We start from the raw sequence: 19,966 nt of genomic DNA on the forward strand, positions 1-19,966 counted from the left end.
TAGGGGTTAATACTATTTATGATAGGGTTAGTGAGGCGGATTAGGGGTTAATAACTTTATTATAGTAGCGCTCAGGTCCGCTCGGCAGATTAGGGGTTAATAAGTGTAGGTAGGTGTCGGCGACGTTGTGGGGGGCAGATTAGGGGTTAATAAATATAACATAGGGGTCGGCGATGTTAGGGGTAGCAGATTAGGGGTACATAGGGATAACGTAGGTGGCGGCGATTTGCGGTCGGAAGATTAGGGGTTAATTATTTTAAGTAGCTTGCGGCGACGTTGTGGGGGGCAAGTTAGGGGTTAATAGATATAATACAGGGGTCGGCGGTGTTAGGGGCAGCAGATTAGGGGTACATAGGGATAACGTAGGTGGCGGCGGTTTACGGAGCGGCAGATTAGGGGTTAAAAGTGTAATGCAGGGGTCAGCGATAGCGGGGGCGGCAGATTAGGGGTTAATAAGTGTAAGGTTAGGGGTGTTTAGACTCGGGGTACATGTTAGGGTGTTAGGTGCAGACGTAGGAAGTGTTTCCCCATAGGAAACAATGGGGCTGCGTTAGGAGCTGAACGCTGCTTTTTTGCAGGTGTTAGGTTTTTTTTCAGCTCAAACAGTCCCATTGTTTCCTATGGGAGAATCGTGCACGAGCACGTTTTTGATGCCGGCCGCGTCCGTAAGCAACTCTGGTATCGAGAGTTGCATTTGCGGTAAAAATGCTCTACGCTCCTTTTTTGGAGCCTAACGCAGCATTTGTTTGAACTCTCGATACCAGAGTTAAATTTATGGTGCGGCCAGAAAAAAACCCGCGGAGCGTTAACAGCCCTTTTACCGCCGAACTCTAAATCTAGGCCATAATGTGCCTGCCCACTGCCAAAGAAAATCCTGTATAAATGATTTTAAAAATGTCCCCATCTACTGCATATGACATTCTTCTGAAGTGCAAGTCTCCAAGAACTAGAAGACAAAAGCACTTACCTGCAGTCTAGCTATCCGGCAGGAAGACAGCTCACAAGGCGTGAAAGGACACATACTCCTTACAGAGACCTGTAGAAAAAGAAAGAACAGAGTAACCAACTCTGGCTTTCTGTACCATGGGCAGCAATGTGTTAGGAAACAATGCAAGGACTACCTCACAACTTCCTAACTGCTTAAAAGCCACCACTACTCTACTGAAGAGATTGATGTGGACTCAGCTAAACCCAAATCCTTGCTTGCAGGGAAAATTACCCAAAAAAGGAATTCATTTCATCAGACACCAAACTTCACCTCCTCCATTGACAGAGGCAAAGAGAATGACTTGGGATTATGGGTAGGGGAGTGATACTTAACAGCTTTGCGTGGTGCTCTTTGCCTCCTCCTGCTGGCCAGGAGTGATATTCCCACTAGTAATTGGAATGACCCTGGAAAAGCCCTCCCTAAATAAAAATAGTAAACAGGAAGCTAAACTATTAAAAAAACATTTGTCAAGCATATATGGAGAGTCCAAAATCCGGACAATAGAGCATACACATGTTCATCATACACTTATAAAATAATGTCTAGAATAGATGCCTTCCTAATTTCAGAGAGGGCTACTAGTTTAGAGATGATGGCAGGAATAAATGAGATAATATTTTTAGATCACGCGGTCCTGACATTGAAGTTAAATATCAAGAAAACTTAATACTAATAATGTTGGGAGATTCTACTTTCCAAAAACATAATTTATGCTTACCTGATAAATTCCTTTCTTCTGTTGTGTGATCAGTCCACGGGTCATCATTACTTCTGGGATATAACTCCTCCCCAACAGGAAATGCAAGAGGATTCACCCAGCAGAGCTGCATATAGCTCCTCCCCTCTACGTCAGTCCCAGTCATTCGACCAAGAATCAACGAGAAAGGAGTAACCAAGGGTGAAGTGGTGACTGGAGTATAATTTAAAAGATATTTACCTGCCTTAAAACAGGGCGGGCCGTGGACTGATCACACAACAGAAGAAAGGAATTTATCAGGTAAGCATAAATTATGTTTTCTTCTGTTATGTGTGATCAGTCCACGGGTCATCATTACTTCTGGGATACCAATACCAAAGCAAAAGTACACGGATGACGGGAGGGATAGGCAGGCTCATTATATAGAAGGAACCACTGCCTGAAGAACCTTTCTCCCAAAAATAGCCTCCGAAGAAGCAAAAGTGTCAAATTTGTAAAATTTGGAAAAAGTATGAAGCGAAGACCAAGTTGCAGCCTTGCAAATCTGTTCAACAGAGGCCTCATTCTTAAAGGCCCAAGTGGAAGCCACAGCTCTAGTGGAGTGAGCTGTAATTCTTTCAGGAGGCTGCTGACCAGCAGTCTCATAGGCTAAACGTATTATGCTACGAAGCCAAAAAGAGAGAGAGGTAGCAGAAGCTTTTTGACCTCTCCTCTGTCCAGAATAAACGACAAACAGGGAAGAAGTTTGGCGAAAATCTTTAGTTGCCTGCAAGTAGAACTTGAGGGCACGAACTACATCCAGATTGTGTAGAAGACGTTCCTTCTTTGAAGAAGGATTTGGACACAAGGATGGAACAACAATCTCTTGATTGATATTCCTGTTAGTGACCACCTTAGGTAAGAACCCAGGTTTAGTACGCAGAACTACCTTGTCTGAGTGAAAAATCAGATAAGGAGAATCACAATGTAAGGCTGATAACTCAGAGACTCTTCGAGCCGAGGAAATAGCCATTAAAAACAGAACTTTCCAAGATAACAATTTTATATCAATGGAATGAAGGGGTTCAAATGGAACACCCTGTAAAACGTTAAGAACTAAGTTTAAACTCCATGGCGGAGCAACAGCTTTAAACACAGGCTTGATCCTAGCTAAAGCCTGACAAAAAGCCTGGACGTCTGGATTTTCTGACAGACGCCTGTGTAACAAGATGGACAGAGCTGAAATCTGTCCCTTTAATGAACTAGCTGATAAACCCTTTTCTAACCCTTCTTGTAGAAAAGACAATATCCTAGAGATCCTAACCTTACTCCAGGAGTAATGTTTGGATTCGCACCAGTATAGGTATTTACGCCATATTTTATGGTAAATCTTTCTGGTAACAGGCTTCCTAGCCTGTATCAGGGTATCAATAACCGACTCAGAAAAACCACGTTTTGATAAAATCAAACGTTCAATTTCCAAGCAGTCAGCTTCAGAGAAGTTAGATTTTGATGTTTGAATGGACCCTGTATCAGAAGGTCCTGTCTTAGAGGTAGAGACCAAGGCGGACAGGATGACATGTCCACTAGATCTGCATACCAAGTCCTGCGTGGCCATGCAGGCGCTATTAGAATCACTGATGCTCTCTCCTGCTTGATTTTGGCAATCAATCGAGGAAGCAGCGGAAAGGGTGGAAACACATAAGCCATCCCGAAGTTCCAAGGTGCTGTCAAAGCATCTATCAGAACCGCTCCCGGATCCCTGGATCTGGACCCGTAGCGAGGAAGTTTGGCGTTCTGGCGAGACGCCATGAGATCTATCTCTGGTTTGCCCCAACGTCGAAGTATTTGGGCAAAGACCTCCGGATGAAGTTCCCACTCCCCCGGATGAAAAGTCTGGCGACTCAAGAAATCCGCCTCCCAGTTCTCCACTCCCGGGATGTGGATTGCTGACAGGTGGCAAGAGTGAGACTCTGCCCAGCGAATTATCTTTGATACTTCCACCATTGCTAGGGAGCTTCTTGTCCCTCCCTGATGGTTGATGTAAGCTACAGTCGTGATGTTGTCCGACTGAAACCTGATGAACCCCCGAGTTGTTAATTGGGGCCAAGCTAGAAGGGCATTGAGAACTGCTCTCAATTCCAGAATGTTTATTGGAAGGAGACTCTCCTCCTGATTCCATAGTCCCTGAGCCTTCAGAGAATTCCAGACAGCGCCCCAACCTAGTAGGCTGGCGTCTGTTGTTACAATTGTCCAGTCTGGCCTGCTGAATGGCATCCCCCTGGACAGGTGTGGCCGATGAAGCCACCATAGAAGAGAATTTCTGGTCTCTTGATTCAGATTCAGAGTAGGGGACAAATCTGAGTAATCCCCATTCCACTGACTTAGCATGCATAATTGCAGAGGTCTGAGGTGTAGGCGTGCAAAAGGTACTATGTCCATTGCCGCTACCATTAAGCCGATCACCTCCATGCATTGAGCTACTGACGGGTGTTGAATAGAATGAAGGACACGGCATGCATTTTGAAGCTTTGTTAACCTGTCCTCTGTCAGGTAAATCTTCATTTCTACAGAATCTATAAGAGTCCCCAAGAATGGAACTCTTGTGAGAGGAAAAAGAGAACTCTTCTTTTCGTTCACTTTCCATCCATGCGACCTTAGAAATGCCAGAACTAACTCTGTATGAGACTTGGCAGTTTGAAAGCTTGAAGCTTGTATTAGAATGTCGTCTAGGTATGGAGCTACCGAAATCCCTCGCGGTCTTAGTACCGCCAGAAGGGCACCCAGAACCTTTGTGAAGATTCTTGGAGCCGTAGCCAATCCGAATGGAAGAGCTACAAACTGGTAGTGCCTGTCTAAGAAGGCAAACCTTAGATACCGGTGATGATCTTTGTGGATCGGTATGTGAAGGTAGGCATCCTTTAAATCCACTGTGGTCATGTACTGACCCTCTTGGATCATGGGTAAGATTGTCCGAATAGTTTCCATTTTGAACGATGGAACTCTTAGGAATTTGTTTAGAATCTTTAAATCTAAGATTGGCCTGAAAGTTCCCTCTATTTTGGGAACCACAAACAGGTTTGAGTAGAACCCTTGTCCTTGTTCCGACCGCGGAACCGGATGGATCACTCCCATTATTAACAGATCTTGTACGCAGCGTAGAAACGCTTCTTTCTTTATCTGGTTTGTTGACAACCTTGACAGATGAAATCTCCCTCTTGGGGGAGATAATTTGAAGTCTAGAAGGTATCCCTGAGATATGATCTCTAGTGCCCAGGGATCCTGAACATCTCTTGCCCAGGCCTGGGCGAAGAGAGAGAGTCTGCCCCCCACTAGATCCGGTCCCGGATCGGGGGCTCTCGGTTCATGCTGTCTTTGGGGCAGCAGCAGGTTTCCTGGCCTGCTTGCTCTTGTTCCAGGACTGGTTAGGCTTCCAGCCTTGCCTGTAACGAGCAACAGCTCCTTCCTGTTTTGGTGCAGTGGAGGTTGATGCTGCTCCTGTTTTGAAGTTCCGAAAGGGACGAAAATTAGACTGTCTAGCCTTAGCTTTGGCTTTGTCTTGAGGTAGGGCGTGGCCCTTACCTCCTGTAATGTCAGCGATAATCTCTTTCAAACCGGGCCCAAATAAAGACTGCCCCTTGAAAGGTATATTAAGTAATTTGGACTTAGAAGTAACATCAGCTGACCAGGATTTTAGCCACAGCGCCCTACGTGCCTGTATGGCGAATCCTGAGTTCTTAGCCGTAAGTTTGGTTAAATGTACTACGGCCTCCGAAATGAAGGAATTAGCTAGTTTAAGGACTCTAAGCCTGTCCGTAATGTCGTCTAGCGTAGATGAACTAAGGTTCTCTTCAAGCGACTCAATCCAAAATGCTGCCGCAGCCGTAATCGGCGCGATACATGCAAGGGGTTGTAATATAAAACCTTGTTGAACAAACATTTTCTTAAGGTAACCCTCTAATTTTTTATCCATTGGATCTGAGAAAGCACAGCTATCCTCCACCGGGATAGTGGTACGCTTAGCTAAAGTAGAAACTGCTCCCTCCACCTTGGGGACCGTTTGCCATAAGTCCCGAGTGGTGGCGTCTATTGGAAACATCTTTCTAAATATTGGAGGGGGTGAGAACGGCACACCGGGTCTATCCCACTCCTTAGTAACAATTTCAGTTAGTCTCTTAGGTATAGGAAAAACGTCAGTACTCGCCGGTACCGCAAAGTATTTATCCAACCTACACAGTTTCTCTGGTATTGCAACGGTGTTACAATCGTTGAGAGCTGCTAAGACCTCCCCTAGTAATACACGGAGGTTCTCCAATTTAAATTTAAAATTTGAAATATCTGAGTCCAATCTGTTTGGATCAGAACCGTCACCCACAGAATGAAGCTCTCCGTCCTCATGCTCTGCGAGCTGTGACGCAGTATCAGACATGGCCCTAGCATTGTCAGCGCACTCTGTTCTCACCCCAGAGTGATCACGCTTGCCTCTTAGTTCTGGTAATTTAGACAAAACTTCAGTCATAACAGTAGCCATATCTTGTAATGTTATCTGTAATGGCCGCCCAGATGTACTAGGCGCCAAAATATCACGCACCTCCCGGGCGGGAGATGCAGGTACTGCCGCGTGAGGCGAGTTAGTCGGCATAACTCTCCCCTCGCTGTTTGGTGAAACTTGTTCACATTGTACAGATTGACTTTTATTTAAAGTAGCATCAATACAGTTAGTACATAAATTTCTATTGGGCTCCACCTTGGCATTGGAACAAATGACACAGATATCTTCCTCTGAGTCAGACATGTCTAACACACTAGCAAAAAAAACTTACAACTTGGTTATAATCTTTTTTAGCAAAAAACGTACTGTGCCTCAAAGAGGTACTAACGATTAAATGACAGTTGAAATAATAAACTGAAAAACAGTTATAGCATCAAACTTTAAAACAACAAAACTTTTAGCAAAGGTTTGTTCCCATTAGTAAAATAACAATAATTAAATTTGACATAAAAAATACAAAGCAACGTTTTTATTCACAGTCACTATAAGAATTCTCACAGCTCTGCTGAGAGAATTTACCTCCCTTCAAAGAAGTTTGAAGACCCCTGAGATCTATCAGAGATGAACCGGATCATGCAGGAAATATAAAAGTAACTGACTGGTATTTTTTGATGCGTAGCAAAGAGCGCCAAAAACGGCCCCTCCCTCTCCCACACAGCAGTGAAGAGAAACGAAACTGTCACAATTAAAGTAAAAAAACTGCCAAGTGGAAAATAATGCCCAAATATTTATTCACACAGTACCTCAGCAATGTAAACGATTCTACATTCCAGCAAAAACGTTTAACATGATAAATAGTTATTAAAAAGGATTAGTGACCTTTAACAGAGTAGTTCCGGTGAAATACCATCCCCAGAATACTGAAGTGTATACATATATGTCATTTTAACGGTATGGCAGGATTTTCTCATCAATTCCATTCAGAAAATAAAAACTGCTACATACCTCAATGCAGATTCATCTGCCCGCTGTCCCCTGATCTGAAGCCTTTACCTCCCTCAGATGGCCGAGAACAGCAATATGATCTTAACTACTCCGGTTAAAATCATAGTAAAAAACTCTGACAGATTCTTCCTCAAACTCTGCCAGAGAAGTAATAACACGCTCCGGTGCTATTTTAAAATAACAAACTTTTGATTGAAGTCATAAAAACTAAGTATAATCACCATAGTCCTCTCACACATCCTATCTAGTCGTTGGGTGCAAGAGAATGACTGGGACTGACGTAGAGGGGAGGAGCTATATGCAGCTCTGCTGGGTGAATCCTCTTGCATTTCCTGTTGGGGAGGAGTTATATCCCAGAAGTAATGATGACCCGTGGACTGATCACACATAACAGAAGAAATATCTTTATGCAAATAGCTCATTTAAAAATTGGTTAAAATTGAAGTATTGAGAGTTTTCTGAATTTAACCAGGCCCGCGTAGAGAACAGTGAATTATTTTGGGAAACATTTAAGGCAGTAATCAGTGGAGAAATTAAAGCTTACCTAGTGCAAATTAAACGTAGAATGAAAGCCAAAGATTTGCTATTAGCTCAGCGCTTACGTAATTCTTATAATTCATTTATAAGCAACCCATTAAACAAGAAGCTTTGGGAAAAATATATGGAGGCTAAAATGGAAAGAGAATTGTTTATAATGCAAAGAATGATGCAAGAAGAGCTGAGGACTAGAGCCTTTTTTTTTCGATATGGAGGAAAAGTGGGGAAATCATTAGCAAGCCTTTTAAGAATTAAAAGAAAAAGGCAGGTTATCGAAACTCTTAATATTAATGGAAGAAATAGCACTAATGTACAGGAAATAAGAAACTTTGTAGCACATTTTTTTCAAAAAATGTATTCAAAAGGAGAAGTCAACTTACAGACAAAATAGAATTTTTGGGCAAAAATCCTAGTCCCCAGAGTCTCTATAGAGCAATTAAATGCTATAAACGCAGAGATAACGCAGAAAGAACTCAGTCAAACTATTAAGTCTTCAGCGCTAGACAAGGCCTCAGGTCCAGATCAACTACCTAGTGAGCTATATAAAATACTTACGGAAGAAATTGTCCCAACTTTACAAAGTTTGTTTAATAAATATTATATACAAAACAATATGCAATCACGCTATTTTAATGCCTCATTAGTATCATTAATATTAAAAAAAGATAAGGACCCGACAGATATAAACGCATATAGACCCATCTCATTCTTGAATAGTGACTATAAAATACTTACTACCATCATTGCGCAAAGAATAAAAAGTATTTTAAATATGTTAAGTCATAAAGACCAGGTTGGGATTATGGAAAAGAGAAATGTAACTTTTAATGTGAGGAGATTACAGTTAATTATTAATTATTATTGGGTCAAACTCCAGGAAAAGAACCATAATATTAATACTGATATGGCATTAATAGCAGTTATGCAGAAAAGGCGTTTGACTCGGTAACATGGGACCATTAATTTACATTATTCAGGTTTGGGTTGCAGGGGAATATCAGCAACTTTATAAAGTTGATTTATACAAATCCGCCAGTAGATATTTTAGTGAATGGGATACCTACCCCAAATTTTGTGCTTCAAAAAGGAGTCTAGACAAGGCTGCCCATTGTCCCCATATCTATTTAATCTAGCCATAGAAACCGTTAGCAATTGCATTTAGGAAGGAATTAGATGGAATAGGGTTAGGACAAAGGAAAACTACTTTACTGTTGTACGCAGATGACTTACTAGTCTTTATACGAGATTCAGAAAAAAAAATATTCCTATTTTAAATAACGTTATCGAAGAATTTAGCTGAACCAGATTGGACAAGAATAGAACTAGTCATTAGTTTATACAAGACAAGTAATTTTTCTATATCAATGTTGTATAAAACAATAAAGGCATATCAGGGGCAAGAAAATATCAATAAAATAGCAATGACTTCGAAAAAGTCCACTAACACTATTCAGAAAAGTTTTAAATTGGCTGAGGAAGCTACAATAACTACTGCATTAAGAGAATCACATTTTAAAATAATAAATAAAATATATATTACACCATATTTGAAATCAAAGTGGGCTAACTAACAATGTATGTGATAAGTGTAGTTATCAGATAGCGGATCTCTACCATTGCTTTTGGAACTGCCCCAAAATTAAGAAATACTGGAGTAAAATTGAATTTTGGCTGAGTAAAATAATACAGACTATAAGAACGTAAGAAATAGAAGGTTTATAAATTTGGTAATACTGAATGGCCGGACGTTAATATTAAAATACTGGAAATCTAAAAATTTGTATCCTAAAGTTATACATCTCAACATTATGAAACCAAGGAGGCAGCAGGAGAAAAATAATTGGATGAAGTAAAGCACTTTTCAACCACAAAAAACCATGATTTAATTGTGTCGTGGTTTATACTCAAAGCAGATACTAAACCCTCTGCTCCTACTATGTAGCACTGCAAGCCTCAGGTCTACATGTATAGAATTCCCCACCTTTTTCAACAGGTGAAGGGAAAGAGTAGAAGGAGCGATATATGCTGTATTTAAATGGCAAACAGTAATGTGTACAGCTCTGTATTATAAAATACAGTTGAGTAAGATGAGAATTTTGAGTTATGATAACATTCACTTAAATTCACGATTTAAAGGGACACTGTACACTACATTTTTCTTTGCATAAATGTTTTGTAGATGATCCATTTATATAGCCCATCTGGTAGTGTTTTTGTAAACATGTATGTTTTGATTATTTTTATTAAAATTGTGCTGATTTTAAGACTCCTAACCCCAAAGTTTTAGAAGTCTACAGATTTGCTGTGGCTCCTGTTTGTATAATGTTAATGTGTATTTTCATATGCAGGGAAGGGGGGTGGTGCTGTTCCTGTTTCCCCAGTCCCTTTCAGTGGTTGTCCCAGCCTAACCTCATCAACAGTGCTAAACTGGGAGCTTCTAAGTCAGTTTTTAAAAGATTTTATACTACAGAGTGTCAGCAGTGACTTGAAAGATACAAATTAAGGGCCAGATTACAAGTGGAGCGATAATTAACACTCCCACACTAACTCAGCTAGAATTAAGCTTTTTGCACACATCGGTTAGCGAGCGTTTTATAAGCTGGAAGTAAAAAGCTCTTGCATTAACGTAATCCCCTATAGAATTCAATGGAGCAAAACAAAATCCACTACTCATGCTCTAACCAGATCACATATTCTCAAGTGTGCTAACCCGACATGAAAATATAAATATCTCACATTCTAGTATTGCATTGAGCAATGATACTTTTTTCCCCCTTTATATGCATATGCCATTTGTTCTAGTTTCAAGGTGTGAGTTACTAGATGTATCCATTATTTTGGATTTGGTGGTTGTGGTTTTTTAAAGTATCTAGGGATAATTTTCTTGACCAATACTCAGAATAATGTTCTATGGAAATGACAAGGTAATACTGCCATTTAGTAAGAAAATCAATGGGGTTTTGGGAATGTAGCAGTTTTTCTAATATTTGGTGTATAGTCTGGCAGTCCCACCATATGTGTAAAAGAGTGCCCTTATGTCTGCAGTTTCTTCAGCACCTGTCTGAAGTTGTGGGGTATATTCGGTGTAGCCTTTGTGGCGGGATAATAACTTGATATTAGTTTCCAATGTGCTGACTGATATAGAGCTTTTTGAAGTTGTTAAAAGTATTTGTTGTTTTTCTTTTGATGTGAAGGAAATCTGTAATTTAGTTTCCCATTTAGCTATATATGGTGGGTCGTGTTTGGTGTCTGCATTTGCTATTAGCTTACAAAACAATGATAATAGGTGTGTTGATGGTATTCCTGTGTAACACAAATGTTCAAACATAGTCAATGGGCATATTAAATTAAATTGTTTTTTTGCCTATGTGTGTAGATGTAGTTTCGTATTTGGAAATATGATAGCCAGTACATAAAGGGAAAGCCTGGGTCAGTTTTAAGTTCAATCATGGGTTTTAGGGATCCCAAGCGTAGAATGCAAATGATTGGACGTTGTTCATAGGGTTGTTAGTGTTCAGGTGTATGGGAAGTTTGTTGAATGGGAGGTCTAGGTTTCTTAAAGGGACAGTAAAGTCAAAATTAAACTTTCATGATTCGGATAGGGCATGCAATTTTAAACAACTTTCCAATTTACTTTTATCATCAAATTTGCTTTGTTCCCTTGGTGGTATTTTTGAAAAGCTAAACCTAGCTAGGCTCAAACTGATTTCTAAACAGTTGAAAACCGCCTCCTAGCTCAGAGCATTTTGAAAGTTTTTCACAGTTAGACTGTGCTAGTTCACATGTGTCATATAGATAACATTGTGCTCACTCCCGTGAAGTTATTTAGGAGTCTTCACTGATTGACTACACTGCATGTCTGTCAAAGGCACTTAGATAAGGAGGCTGCCTGCAAAGGTTTAGATACAAGGTAATCACAGAGGTAAAAAGCATATTAATATAACTGTGTTGGTTAGGCAAAAATGGGGAATGGATAATAAAGGGATTATCTATCTTTTTAAATAAGAACATTTTTGGTGTAGACTGTCCCTTTAATATTGGTGTTAGAGGTGAAGGTACAGAGGGCAATGTAGGGTGTCTGCTTATTATGTTATCCCAGATTTTAAAGTGTCTAAGATTAAGTTATTGTTAAAAGATGAGGGGACATCTATCTATACTGCTAAGACCGCACATGCTACCTAAATTGCCTACACTTGCTGTATCCTCCTCTAAAGTGACCCATTTTTTCTGTTTTTTTCCATTTTTTCCCCTCTGGACCAGTGCCAGATTCGGTCTAGGTGTGATGCTTGGTGATAGAGGAGGAGGTTAGGAATCCCCAGTCTGGCTTTCTCCTTAGGTCACTATGATAAATGTTTAGCAATTCTTGATCTAGCCATATGAAGTTGTTTAGGAGGGATTGCATTGTGTTGAGAAAGGAGTTGGGGAGTGCTAAAGGGATAGTTTGAAATAAGTATAGAATTGTGGGTAATATATTCATTTTTACTGTTGCCACCCTTCCCAGCCAGGAAATGTGTTTCGAGCGCCATGTTGTTAGTTCCTGTTTTATGTTGGAGATGAGTGTGGAGTAGTTATTGTCATAAAAGTCATTGCTGGACTAGGAGAGATGTATCTCCAAGTATTTAATCATTTGTTCATTGGTTTGGTATTTTACTTGTTGTTTGATGAATAGTATCTGGGGGAACGTTAATGTTTAACATTTCAGATTTTTCTATATTTATAAGAAAATTGGAGTGTATTCCATAAATTAGTATTTCTTTTTCCAGACGTTCCATAGATTGGATGGGATTTGTAATGAATGTCATCGGCATACAATGATATTGTGTAGTCTGAATCCGATTGTGACCCATCTTATATTTGGGTTGTTCAGAATTCTCCGGGCTAGTATTTCTATGGTGAGGACAAATAAGAGTGGGGACAAGGGGCATCCTTGTCTGGTCCCATTTTTAACAGTGAAGTAGTTTGATAGATGTCTGTTTACATTAATTTTAGCTGTAGGGTTATTGTATAAGGCGAGTATGCGATTTGTGAATTGAGGACTGAAGTCAAACCTTAGCAGGGTGAAGGTCATGAACGGCCAACTCATCCTGTCAAAGGCCTTTTCTGCGTCAATTGTGATAAAGAGGAATTGATCTGATATAAGGTCTGCACTATTGGTCAATTGAATGGCTCTAATGGTATTGTCTCTGGGCTCTCTACCTGGAATGAATCCCATATGATTTTAATTAATAAGGGAGGGGAGAAGTGTGTTAATTCTGTTGGCCAGGATTTTTGCATATATTTTAACATCATTGTTCAAAAGTGATATTGGTCTGATGTTTTTAGGATGGTTAGGGAGTTTTCCTGGTTTGGGTAAGACGGTAATATTTGCTTCTAACATTTCACTGGGAAACAGGTGATCTTTGTCAATGTGGTTAAATACCTCCAGACGGTTGGGGGCTAGAATATCTTTGAAAAGGGAAAAATATTTAGTACTGAAACCATCCGGTCCAGGGGCCTTTCCTGTAGGAAGGTTCATTATAGTATGTATAACTTCCCGCAGTGTTATAGGGGAGTCAAGGAACAATTTTTTATCTTCTGTAATGGTAGGAACTATTGTCTCCTGGAGGTATGTTTGTGGTGAATTTGAGTACCTGTGGATTAGATGTGGCTATCATGAGAGATATTGTAAAGGGATGCATAATATTTTGTAAAGGATTCTGCTATGGCTTGGCTGAAAACCAGCATTTTACCCGATTCGTCTGTCAGTGAGTTAACATAAGTACAGAGTTTTTGTTTTTTAAGAGTTCTCGTCAGGAGTCGCCCTGCTTTATAGTATTCGGCATAGAACTTGGCGTTTGTATATATGTATCTATGATAGGTTTGGGTTTGAAGGCAGTCATTGAGTTGTTCTCTGGCTTTTAGTAGCTTATCTAATGTGGTTTGGTCTAAAGGATTCATCTTGTGGCCGAGGGATAATTTGGTTAGGTCTGAGAGTCGTAGGTTTGTCTCTGTTGTTTTCTGATTTTGGATCTTAATTTGATACATTACCCTCTCATGAAACATGTATAGGCTAACCATGGGGTGAATAGATTAGTGTCTTCCTCTCTATTAAAGTGAAAGTATTCTTTTGCGCTGCTTTGTAAGGAATTTAGAGCTAATGTGTCTGAAAATATGGAATTGTCTATTCTCCAATTGAAACTGGATATATGTGTGAGCAATGATACTTTTTTATTGAACTAACTATACATTTATCAGTAGACAAGCTTTCGGAAGAATTCCTTCATTTCTCAAGTCTAAAGCAATACTGACCAATTCAATGTAATTCACAGATTTTATAAAAGGGCCCCATGTATTAAAAGGCGTGCAGACAGCTTCTCAACTTGATCTTTTCATCCGCTGGCCCGTATGCAGCATTACACACTCCGCTGAGTGTTTAATGCCCGCCCTTTCACTCGCATGACCAATCGTGCGAGAGAAGGGACTGTCAATCAAAGAGAGCGAGGGAGGTAATTTCTCTTCGCCACCTCAGAGGTGGCTTAGAGTGTAAGAAGCAGCAGTCTAATGACCGCTGCTTCTTACATTGCAGGAAGCAGGCTAACATGTGCGAACCTGCCCAGCAAGGGCTCCTGAGCAGCTTACGCTACTTTGTACATGGAGCCCTATATCTTGAAACAAAAGATGGTTAAAGAACAAAAAGTGTTAAAGAGGTCTTAGTGCCGGGAGAGGAGGTGGGGTGTCGTAAAAATTATGACGGGGGCTTAGGTGACAGAGGGATACAAAAAATCATAAAATACTTACAGCCACTACTCACAGAGGATCCCACACTCAAAAAAATCCTGGCATTCAGACAACCACCTAACCTAAAACAGAAACTAGTTGTAATTAAGTTGAGCAGTGGATCTAAAATTGTGAATCTCAACTGCGATATTATCTCAGTGGTATCCCTTTAAGAGACATTCTGTAGTTATTTTAGAAGTACTCCCAATTGTTAGTAAAAGATTGTAATGAGCAATGTATATACAAGTGTTTAAGAACAAACAGTTCAGAATATGCAGAGAATGTCACAGTCATAATTCTAACATATAATGGATGAAGTCGAGATTACTATGACAGTGGTAATTGTAAGCTGTCGCCATAATTCCTCAGGTGCAGTTAGTAGTAGATCATACACGCTTCTACAGAAGGCTGGCAGAGGTGTACACTGAGCAGAGTAAAGGTTACAGCAGTAATTGTCTGCAACGGTAACCAGAGACGTCACAGAGTGGGCGGAGCTAAGTCCGGATACCGGAGCCATAGAAGAGAGTCTTACAAGTTTCGTTATAGTTGAATTCTAGTTACAGTTCACAGAAATGTAGTAATGGTAAGTTGGTGACTGCAGTAGGAACTCGAAAAGCAAGAACCAAACTGAAATGAGGGGTGAGAGCAGAGACTGCGGTCTTACCCGCAGTTGTTACTGTACATTAGAGTTCAGCTGTGAGCAGATCTGTGAACTGGAACGGAGAACATTTGGAATCTCAGAATAAGGGTTTAGAAAGTTTAAGCAGGATCAAGTTAGTGAAGACTTCCAAATGATGTGGAGGTAATATAGCAAATCCAAGGATTGCACTGTTGTAATCCAAAAATCTCAGGAAGCTGCAGTTTTCAGGAACTAGAAGAGCTGACAGGCTCAGAGTAAGTCAGGAAACCACAACAAATGATTAAGCAGTTGCATAGGTGTGTGTTACGTATAAGTAGCCTGCATTGTTAAAGGGGTTGGAGCAAGAGGCGGAAAGAAAAAGGGATATGACACTGGTCCAGAGGGAGCTACATTCTGGTCTAAATGCAGACTCTGGCTTTTTAATAACATACGATAAATAACTTTTTAATAACATATGATAAATAACTATGTCAGTATATGCTCTATGTAAAACTATATCTTTCCCCTGTCTGTTCTCCTACACTGGATACTGTCAGCCTCTGTCACCTAAACCCCCCTCCTCTCCCTGCACTCAGACCTCTGTAAGACTTTCTGTCCTTTTTCAGCCATTCTGTGTTCAGACTTGAGAAAGGAAGGCATTATGTGTGTGTGTGTGTGTTTCATGTCACTTTAAGTCCACAACTGCAACACAAAGTGGCTAAAACGACTTGATAATACCACTGGCACACTTTACTGTAACTTACGTGAACTCAAGCTGCATGGCATACTCTTTTGAAATAAACGTGATCTGTTCAGGAGCCAAGCGTTTAGCCAGCTGCAGGGCAATGTCCCAGTGCTGCAAGACCCGTCTCATCTGTAAACAAAGTAATACACTTTTTAGTAACTTGTTTTTATAGGGGAAAAAATGATTTTTTAAAATTCTTAGTAGTTCTTTTGCAGCTCATATTTTTGCAGTGAAATTGCTGGTATGTACATACATGATATTTAGAGAGCTAGAAAAGGCTATAAGAGATTGTAAGGCTAATTCAAAGTCAAGTATAGAGGAAGGTGTGCATGAAAAATACAAATACAGGCACAAGCTTTTGATAACCTGGTGCAAATGAAGAACTATTTCAGGAAACAATACACAGCCATATTGTCTGGAACTGCTATTTAAAAAAAACCATGAGGCCGTCTTGGCCACACAAATCTACATCTAGTAATGCAATAAACGTTCTCCATCTGCTTGTTGCAGAACTTTATAGAATGCAATGGGGCAAGCAGAGTCATCATATTAGGCACACCAAAAACGGCTACATTTATTTTATGGCACATATTCTTCATCAGCACACCTTGCAACAGCAATAAGATATGAGTGTAGCATAAAAAGAAGCACTTTCAAATATTTTCTTTGAATACATTAAAGGGACACAACCCAATTTTTTTCTTTCATGATTTGGATAGAGCATACAATTTTAAGCAACTTTCTAATTTACTCCTATTATCATTCTTTCTTCATTTTCTTAGTATCTTTATTTGAAAAGCAAGAATTTAAGCTCAGGAGTCGGCCCATTTTTAATTCAGAACCTGGGTAGTGCTTGCTAATTGGTGGCTAAATTTAAAATGTACATGTACATCTAAATGTAGCCACTAATCAGCAAGTGCTACCCAGGGTCTGAACCAAAAATGGTTCAGCTCCTAAGCTTAGATTCCTGCTTTTTCAAATAAAGATAGACAAACAACGAGTATCTCTCAAAAGATATCCTAATAGGGGGCGCTCAAATAAAGGTGGAGTATTACAAGTGTATTGCAATGTGATGTTTATATATATATACATATATATATATATATATATATATATATATATATATATATATATATATATATAAAAGTATAGAGCAAGGACCAAGTGGGATACTGGTATACTCAAATATAACATATAGCAATGCACAGACCCCCCTGTAAGTATGATAAACTACTGAACATGTATATACACAACTCTAATGAACAACTTTAAAGACAATAGATAACCAAAGTCTCTATTTAATATAGTCCCAATGATAAACCCAAACCATGGGAAAGGGAAGGGATCTGTTGATCAGAAGTGTAAAAGTTGTCAGAAGTGTAGAAATTATCAGAAGCAGGCTGCACTCTCCTCACATCAGATTGGCATGACGTCTACAAAGAAGATGGGGAAAAAAAGAGGCACTTGTGTGTACCAGTTTAGCAGGTTAAACAGCCTATATTCACCCACACCAGGGTACTCACATTTTAGTGGAGCACTCAGACAGTGCTATCAGGCGCAGACTGGGTAATCAACAGCAACCCAGCTTGCTGGACTTTCCACCGTGTGTACAGGAACACTTAGGCTCTAATAGCCTAGAGCTGGTAGAGGCTGCAAACGAAAGGAACTCCACAAATCACAGGCAAGCTGCAGAAAACACAGAAACCTCCACAAGAGGCAGAGCCGGTCCCAGTGATGATGATTGGAAGGTGGTAAAAATATTTGGCACTCAGCAAAGGTTCCAATGAAAAATAAAAATAAAATTTATTAAAACAATAAAAACAGGAACCATAAGGTAGGGCATAAGATGACCCTCCTTATTTACATGTGCCGCGTTTCTCAGCACCAACACTGTTTCATCACGCATCTAAGATACTTCATGTAGAAAGCTCCTTTATTTGATTCAATCGATCGCCGCTCTTTGCTCCTACAGCAGCCCATGGCTAAAAACAATTTTGGCTAATAGGTGACATTTCACCTCTTAGCCAATAGCCATGCGCTGCTGTAGGATCTAAGAGCGGCGATCGGTTGAATAAAATAAAGGAGCTTGTTACATGAAGTATCTTACACTTCATGAATGAAAGTGCCCTTTATTTGTTTCAATAGTAAATCCTAGCGTCTGTTAAACGCTAGGATTTACTTTCACTTTAAGAGCACGTACAACATCCAAATTGTGTAACAAACGTTCTTTGGAAGAAGAAGGATTAGGACACAGAGAGGGAACAACAAATTCCTGATTGATATTTCTGTTAGAAACAACCTTATCGGCATGAAAAATAACATAAGGGGAATCACACTGCAGAGCTGAGAGTTCCGAGACTCTTTGAGCACAAAAGATAGCAACAAGAAACAAAACCTTCCAAGATAACAACTTAAAGGGACATAATACTCATATGCTAAATCACTTGAAACTGATGCAGTAAAACTGTAAAAAGCTAACAGGAAAATATCACCTGAGCATCTCTATGTAAAAAAGGAAGATATTTTACCTCACAACTTCCTCAGCTCAGCAGAGTAAGTTCTGTGTAAAAAGTTATACTTCAGTTGCTGCTTAGCTGCAGGTAAAAAAAAATAATAATGAAGAAATGAACAGCACCCAATCAGCATCACCAGTGCTGAGGTCATGAACTCTTTTACATGATCTCATGAGATTTCACTTAACTCTCATGAGATTTCATAGTAAACTTCCTTAAACTGAATAGGGAAATAATATGAGTGTGCACAAAGCTCACTTCCTTAGCTGTCCCCGGACAGACATACTGATTTGCTGCTTAAAGTCCTTTGCAATGGGGTTTACATACATTTTGAGGTAAAATAACTTTCTTTTCTACGTAGAGATGTTCAGGTGATAATTTTTAGTCAGCTTTTTACAGCTATGCTGCATCACTTTCAAGTGTTTCAACATTTGGGTATCATGGCCCTTTAATGTCTATAGAATTCAACGGCTCAAACGGAGCCAGCTGTAAAACTTTAAGAACAAGGTTAAGGCTCCAAGGAGGAGCAACAGACTTAAAGAAAGGCCTGATTTTGACCAAGCCCTGACAAAAAGATTGCACATCTGGCACATCTGCCAAACGTTTATGTAGTAAAACTAATAAAGCAGAAATCTTACCCTTCAGGGTACTGACTGACAATCCCTTCTCCAGGCCTTCCTGAAGAAAAGATAAAATTCTAATTCTACTCCAAGAGTAGCCCTTGGATTCACACCAATAAAGATATTTACGCCATATCTTATGGTAAATCTTTCTAGTAACAGGCTTGCAGGCCTGAATCATGGTCTCAATGAACGATTCAGAAAAAACACGCTTAGACAGAATTAAGTGTTCAATCTCCAAGCAGTCAGCTTCAGAGAAACAAGATTTGGATGAAGGAAGGGACCCTGAATCAGGAAGTCCTTCCTCAGAGGTAGTCTCTAAGGTGGGAGAGATGACATATCCACTAGGTCTGCAAACCAGATACTGCAAGGCCACACAGGTGCTATTAGAATCACCAACGCCCTCTCCTGTTTAATACGAGCAATGATTCGTGGAAGGAGAGCAAACAGAGGAAACAGGTATGCCAACCTGAAAACCCAAGGAACCGCCAGAGCATCTATCAGAACGGCCTGCGGATCTCTTGACCTTGAACCGTACCATGGAAGCTTGGCGTTCTGACGGGACGCCATCAGATCTAACTCCGGCACCCCCCATTTGAGGACTAAGATAGAAAACACCTCCGGATGGAGTTCCCACTCCCTGGGATGAAAAGTCTGTCTGCTCAGAAAATCCGCTTCCCAGTTGTTTACTCCTGGAATGTGGATGGCAGATAGACAGCAATTGTGGGTCTCTGCACACTGAAGAATCCGAGTAACCTCCTTCATGGCTAAGGAACTCCGAGTTCCTCTCTGATGATTGATGTAAGTCACAGAGGTTATGTTATCTGACTGGAACCTGATAAACTGGGCTGAGGACAACTGAAGCCAAGCCAATAGAGCATTGTAAATCGCCTTCAACTCCAAGATGTTGATGGGAAGAGCAGACTCCTCCCTAGTCCAAAGGCCCTGAGCTGTTACCGAGTCCCAGACTGCTCCCCAGCCCAGCAGGCTGGCGTCCGTGGTCACGTTCACCCAG

General features: G+C 40.3%; 1 protein-coding gene across 1 annotated transcript in view; it reads right to left on the reverse strand.

Annotated features, from left to right (window-relative positions):
• The window catches only part of WDR19 (WD repeat domain 19), a 296,764-nt gene that overhangs the window by 100,851 nt on the left and 175,947 nt on the right, over positions 1-19,966 (reverse strand). The window contains exon 20 of the mRNA XM_053704050.1: positions 15,838-15,947. Coding sequence (XP_053560025.1) covers positions 15,838-15,947 — 110 coding nt within the window. The remainder of the gene's footprint in view (positions 1-15,837; positions 15,948-19,966) is intronic.

Source organism: Bombina bombina, chromosome 2, assembly GCF_027579735.1.
Source record: "Bombina bombina isolate aBomBom1 chromosome 2, aBomBom1.pri, whole genome shotgun sequence".
In the NCBI taxonomy this organism is placed as follows: domain Eukaryota; kingdom Metazoa; phylum Chordata; class Amphibia; order Anura; family Bombinatoridae; genus Bombina; species Bombina bombina.